At 42.1% G+C, this 21,948-nt stretch overlaps 1 protein-coding gene across 3 annotated transcripts in view; it reads right to left on the reverse strand.

Annotated features, from left to right (window-relative positions):
* Positions 1–21,439, reverse strand: part of SVEP1 (sushi, von Willebrand factor type A, EGF and pentraxin domain containing 1) — a 125,483-nt gene extending 104,044 nt beyond the window's left edge. For all 3 annotated transcript variants that reach the window (XM_063421741.1, XM_063421740.1, XM_063421739.1), the window contains exons 1-3: positions 20,787–21,439; positions 2,796–3,051; positions 1,481–1,657 (exon numbers count right to left, since the gene is read on the reverse strand). In XM_063421741.1, the coding sequence (XP_063277811.1) occupies positions 1,481–1,657; positions 2,796–3,051; positions 20,787–21,305 (952 nt within the window). In that variant the 5' untranslated portion in view covers positions 21,306–21,439. The remainder of the gene's footprint in view (positions 1–1,480; positions 1,658–2,795; positions 3,052–20,786) is intronic.
* Positions 21,440–21,948: the final 509 nt, after the last annotated feature.

A 21,948-nucleotide genomic window follows, 5' to 3' on the forward strand; every position in this document is an offset into this window, starting at 1 on the left:
CATATTGCCTTTTTTTGTTGTTGTTGGTTTTGAAAAATACAAGAGTTGAACTGAGCATACATAAAGAAAAGGTCTTAGTTACTCAGGTCAAATTCTCCTTAAAATATGTGTATGTAACTTCAATTACTATCATATACACAGCAGACGGCAGCAATCATCAGCTTAATTGCAATGTATCTAATACCAGACCTTTCTACAAACTTATTTCAGAAGCACCTACCAAGGAAGCAGAAATGAAACTTTTGTCTGCAGCTGCAGAGTGCCCATTTTAAGAAATCTGACTTTTACCATTTTTGGTGGCACTTGAAAGGTATGATTACCCTGTCAAAAGACTCTGACATGAAGAAAGGGCAACTCTAAAATGATGGTCCTGCTCTCCTTGGGAATAGCTCAAAACAATATTTAATGACACAAACTACTAATAAAGGAAAAATGCTGTATATATTTTGTTCAATATCTTACTGTGGTACTCAAGATAAAGGAAGATTACTTTATTACAAAAGAAAAATATGATGAAAATGTTGTTTTGTCTTAAATAAATAAATTAGCATTGGAACTGAAAATAAGCAAAATGGAATAGTGTATCTGTTTAGAGTTAATTGAGGACAAAAGGGAGCTGCAACCACTTACATAAAATACGATTCTGATCCAGTGTGCCAGTGCTGATATTGATTTCTAGCTGCATTGCTCTACTCATGCTGTACTCAAAACTCAATTAATTCCTGTTTACATACTGAAAAATGGAAAGGTGTTCCAGGGGCACAAGGCGAATTGCAATGTGATAACTGGCAGGGAGTGTAATATAACTTTACAGATCAACTTCTGTAAAGAAGTGTAAACTCTTCTTATTTTAACCATACTTTGAACGCATACAAGTAAAAGGGCTTGTCCAAAATGTAGTAACAAAACCAGTATTAGCAAAATGTCACAATGACTCATCTCTGTTTAGTGACTCAACTGTTTTCTTCCTCTATAGTAACTAGAAGTCATCATGGGAGAATCAAAACATTTACATGACTGTAAGTTTCACCCAGAATTTATCCAGCAAAGATTCAGATATAAAAATCCTCTCTGAACAGGAGGGTTTATGAAAGTTCAGAAAGTGATCAGCAAAACTCATGAGGGAAAAATGTACTATGAGCACTTGAGAGCAAAAGATATTACCTCTGACCTGGTAAACATAGCCACAAATTTCCGCTATGCTGTGTTTCAGGAAAGCTTTACTTTTCAGAACCTTTGCCCTATTCTTACCTTTTTCCTGTGCATCTCTTCAAGCTGTTGCTGAAGACAAGATATGAGGTGCATTTGACTGCTAGAGCTATGCTATGTATTCAGAGTTTTCCAGCAGCCTCGGATGCATTCTGATCCAGGTTCATAATGCGAAACTAAAACAGCTAAAAGAGCTAAAAGATCTCCCAGACAGTTTAGCCACGTATTCAGAGCATACAGAGAAGCCCAAATACCGAGACATGAGGCTCACCTGTGCACTCATGTTGTAGTCCTTTCCCGTAGTATCCTTTTTCACAGATACACTCGAACTGGCCAGTGTGAGTGCCACATTTACAGCTTGCCATGATGTCACAGCAGTTTTCGTTTGCCTCGCAGAGATATGAACAGTGCGAAATATCTTCTTGGATATAGCTGCCAGAGGGCAGGTCTGAAATAGTATCAATTTATTAACAAAGAACTCAAACAAATGTAATCCCACAGTCTCACATTATACTATTAGGGAAACATCTGTTAAAAACCCTAGGCTCCAGTTCTAAGTAGCAGAGATGGCAGTATGAAGCAGAGCCTTGCTATGATCAACATGCAAAAGATTAGTGTCCTTATGCACTCAGAAATGCACTCAGACTTTCTCATTGTTTGAGTTTAACACTGCCAGAGTGCAGCCTTACTCCCAACAGAAGCTGTTCAGACAGCTTTTCCCAGATTTGGTGGGTGCCATATTTGGCATCAGAAGAACGTTTGGTCATGGCATGTAAAACCATTTGATCGTACTATAAAACAAAAATCTTTGGTACATTCACATACACCAATCCAACCTTACCTGAAACAAACAGGCTGGCAACAAAGCACCAGAAAACCTTATATTACACTGTTATTTTAAAGTAGCATGTTTTTCCAAATTATAGCAAATAAATTCAGATGGCTAGTCTGATGCCTGTTCTAAGCCTCAATCAAGCAGCATTATCAAACAAATGTTTAGTCATGTGTTCTCACTTGCTTGTCTAAACCTACCCTATTTTTCAAAAAGAACTTTTATTTTAGGATATAACAGATTAAAAGAGGAATCACAATCCAAACATCTCTTTCCAGTTTTACTGTGTGTATAAGGTCATAAACACCAGTTCCATTGACTTTTACATGGAGGGATCTAGATTGGTTCTGAATAGGCTGTTGTTGCTGTGTGAGAAACTGTAAAGTTATTAAGTCTAGTTCTAAGGTGTACACTAGGTGCCTCTTATACCTGACTACAAGGGTCATAAGTTCAAGAACAAGGTACATTGGGCCAAGTGCACAGCCTGTGCTTCACAGACAAAAGGAAGAGCTGACTGGATAATGTGTATGTATACACATCAGTGAGCAGAATTTTGCTCTCATCTTGTTGGTGATGAGTTAAGCCAAATAAAGTTTATCCTTTTAACTGAGGAACAAACACCTCTGCTAGAAAGTAGGAGAAAGATAAAAAGGGAATCAACAGTACATGATGTGTAAATGCAAGACAGTACTGGAGATCTTTCTATTCAGACCTCTCTGCTCCCTGTAGATTTCTGAGGCTAGGGCATTAATACCTTCATGAAGAGCTCTGCGTGCAAGAGCTTCAAACTCAGTAAAACTGTGAAGAAGATAACAGTGGTCTTCTTTTGGGTGCGATGCCATATCATTCAGTTCTCGGATATTCCCCTGCCATATCCCAAAGGTGAAGATCTCCACTCCAAGTTCACGCAAGGATGCTGCAATGGGTCTTGGGTCTCCCCCATTGGAATAGCCATCAGTAATGAGAAATATCACTTTTGTAGCGTTTCCACGGGCATGCCGTAATATTTGCTGGAAGAGAAAATAAAATTGCATGCCTCAGCCAAGGGTTAACAGTGTTTGATTAGTACACTACCTCCTCCATAATATGACTCCTTTTACTTGAATTATACAGGTAATAAGGCCCTTGCAAGGTCACCTATTATAACACAGGTCAAACATCTGCATGTACAGCCTGTGGCTGAACAAGGACATCACTGAGTCACACTTTAGGTGGTCACAGTTTACACAACCACAGATATCATGACACTATAAGAAATAAGACACATTTCATGCTGATTGATTAAGTCATCCATGCATCAGATTTAATATTCTGACCAGAGCTTAAGTGACTTTGCTCAGACTGAACTCTAAATAGGTACTACAAACATTGAAAATCCAGTGCAAGACCCAAAATACAACCGAACATATTTTAATGCAGTATTATGTTTTGATCCATTAAACCATAAACCCTGTTGCTGATTTATTGTAAGGCTTCTTGTAACAAGTATTTATACTGTTGGTTATTTTAAACCCAGAATAAAATTCCCCATTTGTCCCTGTTGAATGATGCTTTCCTCCATTACAACAGTTTGTTAAGATCATTTTAGATTGCCCAGTGTAGCCTCAAAATGCCTGCAGTCTCCTCTACCCTGCTGCTTGCCCTTCCTAATGTTTCACACCAAGCATTTGTGACACTGCTCAGTACTGCCTGAGTGAGAACATGCCCCACAGATTCCTGCCCCTTTCAGCCTTCTAGTCTGACAACGCACTTGTGCTAATTACTCTCTGTCGCTGTGCGTGTTTTCCTAAACCCCAGGGCACGCAGCGACATTCAGGGGTGCGACACCTTCCCCCGGGGAGCTCTCACTTCCCCACCGGGACTCTGGTTCAGCCAGTCTATGGGCACAGAGACAAAGTGAAGACGAGACGGGTCTTGGGGTGAACTAAGGAGATTTATTACAGGTATAACTGAAGCATAACAACTAAAAAATGAACCCCAAAAGACCAGGGGCACGTGTCCTCCCGTGCATTTTACAGACAGGGCAATACAAAGCAAGCAACCAATGAAAATGCACTCAGGGAGGGGTTTAGGGCAGGGAATACAGAACTAGATCCAATGGGAATAGCAGAAGCAGTGTAAGATATGAAACAGCAAATGATGTATCGAGTTAGGGAAGATTGGCAAGGAAGGTTCTAGAAACAGAGGCAGAGACACAGAGAAATGACACATAACGGCATGTATAATTTAAATCATAACACACAAATGAAATAGAAAGCTAGCTTGAAAACTTAAAGTAGAAAATCCACACCGCAACATCTCCTCCTTTTCTTTTCTAAAAGAAAGAGAGTGTGATGTCTAAAATAATGTTTACTAAGGAAAAGGGAGAAAGCAAATTTAAAGGAAACTGGCATTTACAGCATCCAGGAACTGCATTCATCATTGCAAAATTTTACTTTTGGCCAATTAAAACTTCATGGATCTCTGTCTCGAAGTTAGAGTTCGAGCTGATAATCTTAAACTTTAAATTTTAAAATCCAAATTTAATTTGTGGTTAATGGGTTCCTGGTTACTGTATTTTCACAAAGTAAAGTTTTCTTTATTAAGGTAATAATAAATCCTGTTTATAACTAAAATAAAACAACAGTAGTATTGGTCATGCCCCTTGCTCTGCAATCACTCAGTGTTGGATCTTCTTCTGGACAGCTGAAGCTCTGCTCTTTGAATGGCGAGGAACAGCGTAACTACAGAGATGTTCAGTCTCTGAATCAGTTCTCTTAATTAACAAATCTATGATGCTGACAATTACAACACAAACACACAAACTTGCTGAGTCAAAGCAGGCTGCAGCATACTTCACTGTTGACAGATCTGATTGATGGCTGTTCTGACTGTCAGCTGGCTGGAAGGTTTTCAGCAGTCTCAAGTTTTTAGATGACAAAGCGCAAGGTGGCAGGTGCAGGTGAGGCAGCATGACTTTCTCTCTATAACATATAACTTGATAAATTCTTAACAACACAAAGGACAACTTGATGACAATATAAGTTTAAAATGATAGTAAACACTACTTAATTAGAACTCTCTCTTCAATATCTTTGCTTCTAACTTAATACCTTTATTCTTAGTAAACCATTCATTTACTCTTTCACCTCTACTATCTCTAACTTTCTCTTCCTTCTTATTTCCTTCTTTCTTCTCCCTCTCCTAACTCTCTATTATTCCTTTATATTAATTCTCTCCCTTCATCCTGCCCTCTAATACTAGCACATTCCTTCTTATCACTTACTTATACCTTCATTAGATTTCTTTTACTCTTTCAATTAAACTCAAATTACAATTTAACTAACACAACATAGAAAAAAGACTTTTACATATTAAAACTTACAATAAGAATTAATAAAATAAAACAATTTATATGTCATTCATTCTATTTCTAAACTATGAATCATTGATCTTCTGCTGGGCCCTAGCAGGAAAGCAATGAACAAAGTCTAGCAAATAGACTATTTAACTCATATTCTAAACTTATATATGATAGAAAAATATGTATATAATAAATGCAATATAATAATATTATTAAAATGCAATGAACATAATTATAATAATCATGTATATAACAATAGTATAAAATCAAAGGGATCATTGGGAAAGGAATGACAAGGAGTGGATAGGGACTTGTGCAGTTGCTACAAATGAATTATCAAATTAGAGAGACACAGGAGAAATGAACAAATCTCTTTTGCAATATAAAACAAAACTTCTTTTCTCGGGGATGAAAGAATCTTACAGAGCCCAAAGGTTTCCTCAGAGGTCTTGAGAGATCGAGGACATCTGGGATGTCTTTCCAATAATGGAATATTAACGGTTCAACGCAAACTAAACGCGGAAACTGCTTTGTAAGAAGAGAATTAAAAACATTAGGGTTAATAGAAGAACAACTGATAGGGGTAGAAACTGAATGGGAATTTGAGCAACCGGCACAAGTGGTTAGGGGTTCTGGAAAGGGGGGTGGCCTGGGCGCCGCCATCTCGGGGGGAGGCAAGATGACAACCCCCGGGCCAGGGTTTCCGGCAAGCCGGAAGAAGGAGTGGGAGTGACGGTTTGGCGTCTCTTCAAAGGTGCTGACCCCTCTCTCTCCTGCCCCCGGAAGACCCCTCCTCCAAGGAGGGGCATCAGGGTGACGACAGGAGGGAGGGCGGTTGAAGGGAGGCGCGGAACCGGGGAAAGTCTCAGGGACCGGAAAAGAAGGATCAGCGCGGGAAAGTGGAACCCAATCGGCGTGGCCATCGCCATTTTGGAAGGGAAGGGGAGAGCCTGCCCGACCCGAAATGGCGGCAGGCTCAGGGGACAGGGAAGGGTTTGGGGAAGTTTGAGGGACCGAGGGTATGGGGAGCTTCACAGAAGCTAAAGGTGAATCTACGGGAGAGGGGCCTGACGCAGTCAAATATCGATGTTGTGCGTGATGGTAAAGGGCTTCTTTAATTACAGTGTAAATTGATTTTAACTCAAGTTTCCAAACTAAAACTTCCCAAAACGAAATCTTAAAGAAATCATTAACTGGGGTCCCTGGGTAAACCCCGAAAATCAACTTTATAATCTCCTTTAATTCTTTTTTATCAAACTCTCTCCCGTATGAAATTAAATACCGTTTTAACCTAAAATAAACGCGTCTCTCCGTTTCAGTTAGTCTCTGCCCCATTACGATTTTCCCTTCCCTCTTTCCCCCCCCATTGGAAGCGCCTAACCAAGTTACACCAGTATGCCGAGGAGGGAAACGGAAGGGACAGTGAGCTCACTCCCTCCCCCAAGAGTTCTCCTTCGAAGTAGCCTGCTGCAGTTCCTCCCTCGGGGCCAAGCAGAGCCCGGTTGCCCTTAAAGCCTGGACAGCAGACTGCCAAACAACTCTTGGGAAGAGGGCTTCCCTACCGACCCTGGCCAGTCACTCAAACTAAAAGCCGATAGGGCCCTATCCACCCGCCCGAAGCCTTACCCGTTTAGTGGCAACCCGGGTCCTCGGCGTTCCACGGCCTTCGCGACGGTCCGGCTGGCACGTTGCCCCGGGTGGACCTCCCCGGTAACCTGACAAGTGCTCCTGAGCTCACTGCGCGTCTCCGCAGCCGGTCGGAGTAAACGAAGACTGGCTGACAACTCCTCACGCCTCTCGGCTCGCCGTTTCCGCAGCCATTACTCTCCTTGAGCTTCAGCCTTGCTGTAGAGGCCTCGGCTACGGTGTGCCCCCGCACTCTTCCCCCGCAGGAGCTCTTCTCCCTAAGGGGCCTTGAGACGAGCTTTCTCCTCCGCCCTTGGGTACATGCCCCCCGCCTGGGTGCTGGCAGGCACGAAGGAGTCCCGGAACTACTCTGTTCCTCCCGGAGTCGAAGAGTCCCTTGTCGCCGGTGTTTTTCACTCCCTTCCTCTTCGCGGGCTGCGAAGAGGCAGAGAGCCCCTCTTTCCGCGGAGCTTCTCGCCGCCGCTTCTCCGGATGCTGAGGCTCGCGCCGTGCAGCGCTGGGCCGGGGCCGTCCCACGCCGCTGCCGCCGGAGCCCCGCCGGGGCCGCGCCGCCACGCGCTGGAGGCGCGGCTGGGTCCCGCCGGGCCGGGGCTGCCTCGCCGGCGCCGCCGCGCTGGCGCCGGATCTTCGCTGCGCCGAAGCCGCTCGGGTCACGCTGCGCAGCCCACGCCGGCTGGCGGTGGCGGCACGTGGGGTGGTGGAGCGGCGTTTTCGCGCGGCGGCTCGGGGGGGGGCGTCCGGTCCGCCGGAGAAGGTAGGAAAGCGGCGTTTGCGGTTTTTTGCGCTGATGGTGCGGCGGTTCTTCTTGCTCCACGTTGCAGGCGCCAGAAATGTCGCTGTGCGTGTTTTCCTAAACCCCAGGGCACGCAGCGACATTCAGGGGTGCGACACCTTCCCCCGGGGAGCTCTCACTTCCCCACCGGAACTCTGGTTCAGCCAGTCTATGGGCGCAGAGACAAAGTGAAGACGAGACGGGTCTTGGGGTAAACTAAGGAGATTTATTACAGGTATAACTGAAGCATAACAACTAAAAAATGAACCCCAAAAGACCAGGGGCACGTGTCCTCCCGTGCATTTTATAGACAGGGCAATACAAAGCAAGCAACCAATGAAAATGCACTCAGGGAGGGGTTTAGGGCAGGGAATACAGAACTAGATCCAATGGGAATAGCAGAAGCAGTGTAAGATATGAAACAGCAAATGATGTATCGAGTTAGGGAAGATTGGCAAGGAAGGTTCTAGAAACAGAGGCAGAGACACAGAGAAATGACACATAACGGCATGTATAATTTAAATCATAACACACAAATGAAATAGAAAGCTAGCTTGAAAACTTAAAGTAGAAAATCCACACTGCAACATCTCTCCAAGTGCTTTCAGTTTTTGGGTGACAGGCAGAGCACAAGCAAAAAATGTGATGTCAATGTGCCATGGACTAGAAGCCACCCATGGAGTTACCATGCTGATGATTAGCCACTGTTGTCAGAGCATGAGTAAATAAGGGATGACTACCAACTTCCTAGTTGTGACCAGGAGCTGTCCACAACCCTAAGGCAGGGGGTTGTGAAGATATTTTCTCCATCCTCTGGGAACTTATGTAGAAAGATTTACATGCAGACTTTTAATTTGGTAGTAGGCAAATTAAGACCATGTTTATTTCAATAATAGATTGTACCATGCTATAATTAATGCAAAAAACCATATTTAATAGACCTTTGAACGATATTCCAAAAGACATGTCATTGTATGCCAAGTAGCTATATGTGATTAAGACACTCTTAATGAGCACAAATTCCAAAACCAGCTCAGCCAAGCTGAGCTGTTTCATTACAAAATCTTTATGCAAGTCTTGTGAAGTAAAACCATCTGGCTTTCAGCTCATCCACAAACTTACTAGCTTGGTCAGCCTAAATAACCTGTAGAGTTTTTATACCCCATCTCAGTAAGCCAAGCCACATTTTAGGACAGTTGAATTTTGATTCGTCAGTTCACTGATCTCAGGTAGATACTATGCAAAAACAAGCACACACACCATAAATCAAAACACATACCATTGGCACTGCGGTCTGAGAGACTGCCAAACAATGTTCTGCTGTTGGGCTTGATTTCATTACTACTTGTTTGCAAAACCGAAAGAGAAGGATACCAAACTCTCTTGCAGACAAAAATACCCTTCACAAATCAAACTTATTATTCCTCACATTGCTTAAGTCATAAGTGGAAAACCAGAATTCAGTGGGAAAACAGAATGAAATGTGAAACTAGAATGAAAAGAATCAATAAGAAAAAGATAAGCCAAAAGACTGCATGAAGGCAAACAGTAGAAAAAATGGACAAATGCCTAATTTCAAAGTGCATACTGAAACTGATGCTCTAAAACAAGTGACTGCAGGCAGAGATGGTAGTCTTATTTATAATTAACATGTATAATTAACATATTTAGCATTAACTGTGCTATATTAAAACAGAATGTAAGCAACTTAAACTTCTATCCAACTTCTTAAGTATTCAAGCTGATATTCAGGATGTTTGTCTAAAGCTATTTCAGTAAAAATGGACCTCTTTTTTGAAAAACAAGACAACAAAAACATATGTTCCATCCGTACTCTCTTAGTTTTGGCAACTCTGTCATCTCTGAGCTTTGAAAAAGAACCTTCAATCTGCAAATCACATAATAAAGGTGGAAAAATATGTCTCAAATAAATGCAAGTTGTGGAATTTGCATATCTGAGGAAGAAACCACTGCTTCCACAGGGTTAAGAGACATAATGGAAATTGTTGGTGAAATTCTCTGAAGATCCCAGGTACACACAGATTGCTCTAGAAGAATATGATTTGAACTCATGATTGTGTTATAACATGTACAGAAGAGGGAACAAAGCTTAATTTTGAAGGATGGCGATTTCTCTAGTATCCTTCAGAACTGTTTCCCTCAGTGCATAATGGAAGACTTCACACACTTTGCAGATGAAGGTAGTGGACAGCATTCCACATTGTCCTGGTGCTTCAACAGTTAATGCTCATAATCAGCAGCAATCAAACTTCCATTTTATCCCTAAACACAGAGACATGCCTGCATGGCCAGTGAACAAATGAGCTTGAGCCCCAGTAGTCTAGACAGGACTACAGATATCTCAGGGCTGTTTAATTCTGACTACCAAATAAGCAGGGATTTTTGTTTCACAAACTTAGAATACAAATGCTCTCTGAAACTCCTGAAGCACAAACTCCATGACTTTCCATGTAATCAAGAAAGTTCTTGGTCACATGAAAAATTGCTTAGCAAGTCCTTTTGAAAGTGTGGGTTTGAGTAAGAAGAAAGCATCAGTAAAACACCATCTCTGACAAGAAAATTACTGTTTTTGAGGGGAAAACACGACCCTCAGATGAGGCAAGAGCCAGTGACCTTGGCTATACAACCCTCAGATGAGGCAAGAGCCAACATCTTTTCTGTCCTCTGGATTTCAAAGGGCAACCACCTCTTCGAAATAGCACTTCTCTCACACAGACACGAGTTGCGTCAACAGGTAAGAGAGCATGAAGCTGTCTCCCTGCTACCCAGAAGACTTGGATATTCAGGCACCAGGGAATCTGAGTGGAGAAACAGACAAACAGACAAGATTGCTACATATTGCCCCTAGAAACCAAAACAAAACAAAGCAACTGACCAGCTTGGCCCTCAGGTCTTGCAGCTGTAACTCTAGACACAGAATCTCTGCTGTATAAAACAGACGAAAACAACAAGGGAGGGAAAGAAACATTCAGCTTGGGGGGAGGAAGTGGGCAGGAAGGAGGTATGTGGTTTTTTTTAAAAAGTAATTTTGAAATAATTTGTGTATATCTGTTGGTCCACTTAGCATTTTGTTTCTTTTTGTGAGGACAAGAGGACAGGCCACCATCCTGTCAGAGCTGCTGATCATCCAAGTATCAGTCTCTGCTCCTCTTCTCTGCAATATTTGTGCAGCATTTCACATAATTTTTGTTTTCTCTAACCCTGACTTAGTTCCCTCTCTTCTGAGAAACATCTCTCTCCTTCCCTCGCCAGAAAGCTGTTTTGAAAGCTGTTCTTCCCTGAACAGAAAGTTGATATATTTTAAAATGTTTGTTAAACCCCTAAACTTGTTTAGCCCCTAAACTTGTAAGTACACAGAGAGATTGTTCATCAGCCCCTGCCAACTTCATGGACTGTATCTACATAAAGATGACTTTTTTCCATAACAAGGCTTTGCAGTCCCTTCATAAATTATCAGGTTCTTCAATAAATACAGTTTTTAAGCTCTCTAAATGGTACTAGTAAATTTAAACGATCCTGAGAACCTGTTTCTTTGACATGAATATCCACATCTGCTTCTGATTTTACCATCAAACAAAACTGAGCACCAGTCATAACTCAAAAAACAGGGCTGAATGGCCTGCTAAATTGAGAATTTAGCCTATTTGGTCACTACAATAAATTAATAGGAGATACGTACAAACAAAACAAAGCAATTAGAGCTCTTGATGACTGAATAGAAATTCATGTGGCCACTAGAAATACTAGTCTTTTACCATTTCAGTAACTATTTTCTTGTCTACAGTTCCTTCAGAGGACTAGTAGATTAGTCAGTTTCAGTAATCCTTCCAGATCTTAAATAAAACATTCTTTTCACATTAGCAAAAAGTTATTACCATCTGTATTGTGTTCAGTGACTGTTTGGTGTGCACAAATATCTGGCATTCTAACCAATTTTTTGTGCCAGAAAAGTCCTTCAAATTAAAAAATGAATTCTTGTGCAACAAAAGAGTTATCATACAAAATCCTCCTGTAGAAATTCACTACTGTAATGGAAAACTAAATCCTATCAGTACAGTTACAAAACCAGCTAAATTCTAACTTGTGCATTTTAAACATTGACATGGAGTTTCAACACAGAATTAGGATATGAAACGTATCGAAGGGCAACGACTTCCTCAGTCACTTGACAACCACAGCAATGGTGTTGTCAAAAGTTCTTTGTTACTGTCTCAACTACATCCTCATCCATAAACATATGATCTTGGTCCTGATTCCTGTCCTTACTCTCTCTTTTGATTTCAAAGAAGATTCTGACAATACAGAATTGAATATTAATAGATCTATCCAGAGGGAAACAAGTTGAAATGGGTTACCCTCTCTCACTTTACAGACCAAGCCTCCAACAAACCATATAGGCCCAGGAGAAGCTTGCCTTAGAATGCTTAAGTTGGAGCCAAGTCCTCAAAATAACATTATCCAACATTCACCTTGTGCAAAAAACACTACCTAAGGGCTACAAAGCCAATGTTACTTCTTATAGATCAGGAAGAATCACCATCTTTGCATCTCAGAAACAAACTAGAAAGCTTTCCACTAGAGAGCCATTTAGCTGTGCTACCCCAGAAGACCACTTACACTGGATTTCTTTTCACTTTAGGAATTACATAAAGCATACACACCGGGGGGTGAGTTCTGAATGGAATGAAATGATTATTTTTCCTAGACTATCACTTATTCAATATAAAAGAAATAATTTACATTTTATAATAGTATAAAATGAACTGTCTGCAATGTAACATATTTATTATTAAGCTTATATTAAAATGAATAAATGTTAGTTTATTACAAAAAACATGGCATAGATTTGGTCCATACATTCATAAGAATATTAAATATTAAAACAGTACATCCTAATTTATCATAGGTTGCTTCAGAAGCAGATCAACATTTCATTCACAAAGGAAAATGGCAATGCTAAATCTCTTCACAAAGCTCAACTGCTGTTCCATGATATCTTTGTTTTCACCTTTCCTGCAGGTAAAAATGTCCAAATCTGACAGGAAATTTTACATAAATAAATATTCTATAAAATAAAAAATAACCGTGATCAAATATAGCGTTTGGTGAAGCTGAGATATCCTACTACTGGATCCAGAGCACTCCTGAGGAAGCTGGTCATCTCACAAGAGAAATGTAAAGCTAAGGGTGACAAATATTGTTCCCCTTCATCAGGAAACTGTTGTCAGGTGAAGAATTGCTTGCACCTGGTAGGTTAACACAATGCTTCTTCTTCAAAAACCACTGTCCTATGGAACCACATAACGCTAATTCTGTAGAAGAAGATCTGGAAAGCAACCAGCCCAATTCTGCAAACTTTTACCAGTTCACCAGGCAGTCAGGTATGAGTCTGGGGGTGCTGACCACTAGGGATCACCAGTCTCCCAGGACAGAAAGCAAATACAGAGAGAATGGAATGTAAGTTGATGACTTTGGGAAAATGATTATCATATATATGTTTTTTTCTGGGAAAACCAAAGAATATGTACATAAAATACAGTATATAAATAGGAGCTTTTTCTGCGCTCAACACGAAAGGTATTTTGGAGGGGATATCCTCTCATGCATCCAACTGAATAAAGAATGCCTGCTTCTTACTGTGACATTGGTGCTAAGGAGTTTTATTTTACTAATTTTTGGTAACAACACAAGTGTTATTACTATACATGAAAGAACTGGCTGCACCTCCTGAGCTCCCTCTCTACAACAGCCAAGGTCTGATTTCACCATATTTTCTTTCGGTCACTATACATTGCTACTTTCACTGCTCAAATCAAATGAATCTTATCCCCTCTTTAGGTTTCACTAAATGAACTAAAAAGTATTCCACAGTTTGAGGTTTTGGGTTCCAACCTTTCCCTCTCTTTTATGCACTGCTACACAGGCTCTGGAGAATGAGCTGTTACCTATCTAGAAGAAATTAACTAATATTAAAACTTCCCTTGGATATTCCCTTAGCAAGAAATGTACTCTTAATTCAGAGAAAAGATTCAGATCTATAGAAATGATCTCGATATTTAAAATATTTAAATAGTTCTTCCAGTAACTGACAGGCATGACCTGAGTAAATCTCACAACTGTGTCAGACAACCCCCCACTATGGACGAAACAACACAGGTGAAAAAGCCAGGCATGTCTATGGCCAGGAAATGTACTGATGTGACATCTGAGCAAAGATTGGCAGATCTAGTAATGTTCAGATGCGGGAAAAGAAGGTTTAAGGTCCTCTTATCCATACATAGATATAAATAATTAATGAGAAGGGGAGTAAAGAAGATGTGTACAGAATCTTCTAATTAGTAGCATGAGGCAAGAAGCAGATATTTAAATAGCAACATTCCACTTAAAGAGAGGAAACAATACCTCTGCTGCAAGAGTGATCAACTATTGAAACATGTTTCCCAGAAAGTTTGAGGGTTCTCCATCCCTGGATATATTCAAACACCAATTTAGACACAGTCCTGAGCAACCAGAACAAAAGCCTAAAAACCCCAAATCCCCACTGGCTTTACAATGTCAGGAGCCATTACACAGAATTTTGACTCACACAGTTGTGTTAGCACTGTTGGATCTGGTGATTTGAAATGGTGTGGCTCGCTGTTTTGAGCTCTGAGCTAGAAAGAACAGAATGCACCTAGTTTCCAGGAAACAACTAACATGCTTATCCTTCCTCTTCTATAATTTTGAAGGTCTTCAAAACAGGACATTAAAAAACAGGGCATGTTATGTACACAGACATTTTCTGAGCTTTTGTGCTATATAATCTTTTAACAAGTTTAGCAAGACTTTGCAAAGTTGCTGAAGGCCTTTATATGTTGCCATGTTGCATGCTATATTCAAAATATCATTTGTTAACAGATCTCATTTTGATTTGAAAAATGAAAAATCTTAGTTTTCTTTGTCTGTGAGCAGTTTCCATCATTAATATAACAAAGATGTTATTTGATTTCTTGAGTACTGCTCTGGCCTTCTGCTAATAATAAAAATAGGGACTCAAAATATTTTACTAAATACGTAACTGATTTTCATGTATTTTCAGAGCAAGCATTCACATCATTATTGACTAGTACATCTGCCAAATATTTGGTTTTTTGTGTTTGCTTTAAACATTTATTACTTTAAATAAGCAGGGAAAAGGAAAAGCTGAACTGAATAATTAATTCCAACAGGATAAACACAATTCATGACCTAGCCCATCTACTCCCAGCTGTCACTACTCAATTATCATCTGAATAATTTTTTTTTTTCCCCCTCCAGGACTGCTAGAATTGAGCAACACTAGCACAAAGTTATCACTGATAAGAGATGTCCCAGACCAGCTGGGTGCGGGGGAGTGTTTGGGAGAGAAATCCATCTCTGCTTAAGTGTTCACACTGCGTATGCTTAGCAGAGCACCACGATTCTGAGCATTAAAGCTCTTTACAGACTGCTGCTTACATTCAAGGAGGCTTTTCATCTTCCTGGCTGAAGTTGCCAGTGAGACATTGAACTGGAGGGAGTATTATAATTTTAACAAGAGTTTTTGTTTTGGATTGTGTTAATGTCATACAGAAGGAAGCTGCTCCAAAATTTAAGAAAGGTGCTGGTCCTACAAAGAACCTGTTGCTAAAGGCAATAGCGTTCTTGATTTCTGCACCTAGAAAAGTCAGAAAATTCTGAGCATCACAGACATGCTCTCTCACCTGCAAAAATCTGACTCACAAATTCCAGTAACACGTGGAATTGGGGACAAAGGGTAAAATATGTATCACAGAATACGCAAAATAAACATTCAGAAGTTTAATGCTGAGGTTTATGTCAGGAACCACCACTAAATATGATGCTGTCTTGCTGTAAAGGCCTTTCATAAACCTAGGAAATTAATTAAAAAGAAACCAACTTACTTTGTCCTGACTTCTTCAAAATTTTAGTGCTGGGGATTTATTCCTTCTCTCAGAACAAATCACTCAGCAGCTTTTTTGGTTTGTGTTTGTATCTCAGAAGCAAAGCACATGCTTCAACTGATTTCTCTGTGAGGGTCATAACTTTTAAGGACTGGGAATCAGAAGGGGCTTATTTTCAGACCCTTCCAAAAAAGGCTCTGAGATGCCAACAAAAATCGTTTTTTTCATGAAAAGGCATCTCTATTCCTGAAACATCTAGGATGATATCATCCAGATACCATAGTGGTGAAAGACTTCATTATATTGTTGGTTCAGATATTACATCCAGGAGATTTGTTTTATTTTGTGTAGTAATATCTGCACCAGTCTTTCAAATTACATGCTTCTGGTTAGACCAAAATGCAATACACAATTTTCTAAGCACAAGCAGAAGAATTCCAAAGAACAGGTTTTCAACTAAAGAAAATATTAATCTTGAATAGGCAGCTGCAGATATTATGCTAAACAGAGACTTTTTGCCTGTACCGGCCAAAAAGTCAGAGAAAAAGTAACTACTTAATAACTTCTACAGGTATGTATATTTCAGACTTGGTCTAAGGGCAATGAACAATGTGAAGATGTGTGTCTTGCTTCTGACCCTGCCTTATTAATCTTGTAAACAAATCCCATGCAAGATTGGAGTATGCAGGACCAGTACTCTTCACAAATGCCACACTGATTAAAACTGGATATTCAGAGCTGACACCAGTGATGGCTGACAGGAACACTGCTTTCAGTTTGGTAATCCCTAACTACCAGCTCTGCAATAGCAAAGGCGGCCATAGAGGTAAACCAAACTGACTTTGGTTTTTGTTCCACCATATCTTTAACACAGATTTCCAAGGCCATGTCAAAACTCAGAGAGGCCTAATGCTATCAACAAGTCAGCTCTAATTGACCTAAGCCATCCTCAGATATTTAGAGCATGATGCTAAAGATAACCTAGAATCTGCTGCTCTCTCATTATTAGCTGCAGATTTTGCAGAGATCATATAATTATACAAACACATGCTTGATAACCAGACAAAACACATGATTATGAATGTTCATCTTCTCAGTGAGAGGGCACTACTTTTTTTTCAGTTTAAAAAAAACTTAACCAGATACATGGTAAGAGAAGATTTTCAGTTCTTTAGCTTCAATAAACTTTTCATTTAATTTGAAAATGAGATTCTGAATCTGAAAAATGCATTGAAAATAAAAGCTAATTTTCCCATGTTAGTGGGTAATAATGCTGCATCTTGTACTTTTGTGCTTTTGTCTACTGTGTCAAAACCACTGTTACTTATCTAAACAACCATTAAATAAGCATTAGAACTGTATATCCTAAACTGATACATGCTTACATTCTTTTGAGGAACTTTTTTTAATATTTATTAATAATAACACAGGAATTTGACATGCTGGTTGACATTCATCACGCTCCGTCAAGATCACATTAGATACAAACACCAGATTTCAAAGACCAGATGCTCAGAAAATGTGTAACCTTATTCTGTAGGTAACAAAACTTCCACTTGCATATACCTATACCAACTTCAAAGGAGGGAAGATGAATTATAAAAACAAAAAATATTACCTTTTCAATGCAACAATTATTTTTATAACACTGAAGAAGTCCCAAAGGCTCCCTCAGCTACCGCTTTGCCAGATTTTTTACAATTGACTTGTCTAAGGCTGTCTGAGTACTATCTCTGACATCTGCTCAATAGTAGTGCACATCTACTACTAGTGAACTTCCACTTCAATTATGAAGAGAAATTGTTTCTATTTTACTTCCACTGAAATACATAAATAAGACTATCTCCTTCTTAGAAGATATAATTTTATTAACACATTGCCACATTGACTAGTTTAAATAATTTTTATTTTAATCTTTTTTTTAGACCACCAAAACCAATGCAGCTTCAGGATGTTTAAACTGTCCATCAATAAAGACCGCATACCAATGCTGGCATATATGTAACTGTGTCTCTCAGCTCCTAAAACAAGGACCCATTAAACTTCCACCACTGCATGACGACCCCCCCAGTTCTATTTCGAAACTCATCTGGTAACAAATGCTCATCCCTCCCACGAGGTGTAGTGGGTGCTATTATCAGTGGCTATCTCTCAGGATCAGAAGCTCCAATGCAGTTGCCTACAGGTCTCTCAACACTTTTCACCACTGAGGTCTTGGCTTTAGATGCATTCCTGAAGCATCAGGAGCAACACTTGCTCAAACCTGTTTGTATTTTCAATTCTGCTTTGGTTCTTTCTCGCTGTCACAACAGCTCTGTAGCTTTCCATAATGCAATAAGCAATCTGCTTAACATAAGCTGCATGTAGTTTATGCTGTCCCACCAACTTATGCTGTGAAAAACTGAAGCCAAAGAGTTTTGAATTAACGATCTCAGTTTCTTCCCCTTTATAAGACTGTTTGCATGTGCCTTAAAAGAAAGACTCAGAAAATGAGCACTTGCTAGATCAAGCACTGCGCAAAACCACAAATGGGGAGGCAAACCCAAACATCAATAGTAGTTCAGCCATTCTCATCAGGATGCTGTCTCTTGCCACTGTCTCTCGTGGTATATTCAACATAGTTCTGTGAATCACATAGAATGTATCTTTAGTCTGCTGGGTAGAAACGCCAAAGTGTGTTTTACATGGCAAAAGTTAGTAAGGACAGCTTTGACAAAACACAGAAACTCTGCAATAAACTTGTCTGCAGAGTACTTTTGGAGAGGACACAAAGCTGCAGCGCCAAGGAGAGATCTGTTATGTTTTCAAAGAAGATGGGCGTTGTGTGGTTGTGCAACAGCTTGTCAAACTGAACAGGTCTGCTTTTAGGATGATGTTTTGCTGACACAGGTTCTGAGACAGCAACTGCCATGTAAATCTTGCTCCTGTTCACTCATGTTCCCAGGTCAGACACTAACTGGCCTGGTAACCCTGCAGAATTCACTTATCTCTCCATGGTTTCAATGGAACTGTCATAGATATGAATGAATCACTTTGAGACCTACCAATGAAGAGTGCTGCACGATGATTTGAGTGCTGGGTTTATTCTAACAATGCACTTTCCTTCATTTTCTGTTACTATAACATGTGAGTGATACAATCCCAGAGACTTTGTCATGCTTTGCAGATACTTTTGAGTTTGGTAAAGCAGCAGAGAATTCTGGTCAGAAGCACAAGGAATCCCAAGTTAAAGTGTAAAAGAAAAAGAATAATTGAAAAACCAGACATTTTAGAAAAGTGAAAGAAGAAATAATTATGGTTGTACCAAAAGACAGTTAAAAACATAAGACAGCAGTCTAAGAGTCCAGAGGGAATGGCAATACTGTAATACTTAAAAAACTTTCTAGATTTATTCCAAAAGTAGCATTTTAAACTTAAAACAGTCATTTTCTGAAGAGTGTCTAGAAAGGAGAGTGTTCTCTGAAGATGTTAATTTGTCTGACATGAAGAAATCATACTGAAGAAAACCACAGTACAGTATCTTTAACCAAGAGTTAGTAAGCAGACCGGAATTTAACCTTGTTACTCTATCCTAATTTTCCCTGTCACCATGCGAATATTTTCTTCCCACATTCTTATAAGAACACAATGTAAAATGACAGTCATGCTGTTGCAGCCACAAAATTTAGCTGGGCTCAAGAAACTAAATTGTAGGTTTCTGAAGAGACTTTTTGTTTATTCCACTTTAAAGATATCATTAGTCAAGATTTGATATCAAGACAACAGATGGTATTTCTTAAGCTTATATTTTGTTTTTAACGGTTATTTTTAACTTGTATCATTAACTTTTTCACACAACACCCCTGGGATGGATCTATATTGAAACATGGCTTCACAGTGGAAGATCTAATACAGGGATGTGTTTTCCTAAAGCAGGTTTGGCATGTGCAGCTCTGAGCACATTATACAGTGAACTTGCTTTCTCCTGCCAAAAGTGAAGAAGAGAATAATCTCTGCCAATTTCATATGCCCAGCAGTGATGCACCTCTTGCAATCTCACTCCTCAGCTCCAAATGAGAATGTGTAAGCTTTTCAAGACAAGTGCACTCAACGCTCAGCTACAGGATGCTACCAGAAATTAGATTATATATATATATATATATATATATATATATATTCGAGGCTTGGTTTGGTGGTTGTTTCTGAACAGAGGCCAAATGACAAGGAAGAGCCAGGACTAGCCTTGTAAAAAAAGCTTCCTGAGTACATTAGCTGTCCATTAACAGGGAAGTTTGGGAAGTCTCCCCAGTAGGATCAAATGCCAACATGTGTCTAGGGCCTGCCTAGACCAAATGTCTGCCACAGGTCTGTATGACAGCACAACAAGTGATTATTCTACGGTGTTGGAAATGATCCTGGGGACATTCTTATTGGTATACTGTACACAGCTTAAGGGGATCTTTGTAAGTCATCAGCAATTAAAACACACATCTGGCAAGAGTACTTTGGTATGTCTGACAGGTAGCGGGCACTCATGTACTGCTGCCATGAAACCAGGCGGGTATTCCAGATGCCAGACTTGACTCATATGTATCACTTCTGAAACTGAGATACGGGCTCCTTGTCCTTTCAAAGAATGAGTTACACACATTAGTTTTCAAGGGCGGCAGAAAACACTGGAGTTGCAGGTGCATACAGCACGGAAAGATAGTGACTAATTATTGCTCTGACCAGACTATTCTGCATCCCACACCACACCATTCCACACCCTATCACACAGCCCTACAGCCCTTTCCACGGAACACCCTCGAACCACGCGGAGAGCCACATTCCCACACCACACACTGCGCAGCACTGCCCCTACACCGAGCCATCGCGCTCCAGCGCCCCATGCACCTCCGCCACTCACATCGCCGCGCCTTCCTTCCCTCGATGCTGAGACCTCTCCTGCCTCAGCGCACCCCGCCACGGCGCTGCTGCGCCTCACGGCGCCGCCGCTCGCTCCTCTCCCCGCGCCCCCGGCCGCGCAAGCCCCGCGCCCGGCCCGCCGCCCCGTCTCACCGCCGCCTGCTGGAAGGCGCCCTTGGTGTAGGTGCCGCCGCCGCGGTAGGCGATGGCGGGGATCTCCCGTCCCAGCAGGGCGCACTTGTGCTGCTGCGGCCGCCGCCGCGAGATGTAGTCCACGCGTGGCACCACGTTGCTGCGCGAGGAGAAGGTGACGATGGCGACGCGCGTGGCCGCGGGCACCACGGGGAAGTCGGAGAGCAGCTTCTTGACGAAGCGCAGCTCGCTGAGGAAGTTGGCCGGACCCACGCTCGACGACTCGTCCACCAGGAACACCAGCTCCAGCCGCCCGCTGCGCGCCCGCAGGCGCCGCACCTGGCGCTTGAAGGCGCGCCCCAGCTTTTCCACTTTGCTCTCCGTCGTGTCGGGCAGCGGCGGCGCCTCCAGGGATGGCGACGCGAAAGTTGGGGCGCGGAGGAGGGCGCCCGGCTGGCCGCCCGCCCGGCCCTGCGGCACCGACGACGACAGCGACAGCGACAGTCCCCCCCAGCAGCAGAGAGCCACCAGGGGCCACATGGCGCGGTGGTGGGCGCGGGGAGACGCCGGCAGCCGCGGGAGAAGAGCTGCTGGTCGTCTCCTGACGCCCCACCTCCTCTCTGCTCGGAGGGGCGTCCGGCCTCCCTCTCTGCCCGCCCGCCTGCCTGCCTGCCTGCCTGCCTGCCTCTCAGTCTCCCTGCCGCCTCCCCGCCGGCCCCCGCAGGTATCCGCGCCCTTTAATCCCCCGCTGCTGAGGCGCTACCCCTCGCACGCCCCTCTCTCCGCTCTCCCCTCCTCGCCTTTCGGTAACGCTCTCCCCCCGCGCCCCTCCCGCCTCCCGCCGCCCCGTCCCGCCCCGATGGGTCCCTCACGGCTGGCGGGGGCAGCCCCACCGCGGGGCGGGCGGCGGTCACTGGAAACGCGCCCAGCAGGAGCGAAGGGGGGCGGAAAGGCAGGGCCCCCCGAAAAGTGAGGAGCGCCTTTTCCGCTCCCTCGCCGCACGGGTTGGAGCTGCTGCTCGCGGGGACGGGGGCTTGCCCTGACACGTGCTGGATTAATCGTGGTTAATTTAGCCCTTTGTTTTGCGGGGAGGATGCGCCTGTGGCTGGGAGGTTTGAAGGGTCCATATGCTCTGGTCTCGCTCCTGGCTCTGTCACAGTCTCCCACTCTTGTTCAAGGGCAC

Source organism: Prinia subflava, chromosome Z (assembly GCF_021018805.1).
Source record: "Prinia subflava isolate CZ2003 ecotype Zambia chromosome Z, Cam_Psub_1.2, whole genome shotgun sequence".
Taxonomy (NCBI): domain Eukaryota; kingdom Metazoa; phylum Chordata; class Aves; order Passeriformes; family Cisticolidae; genus Prinia; species Prinia subflava.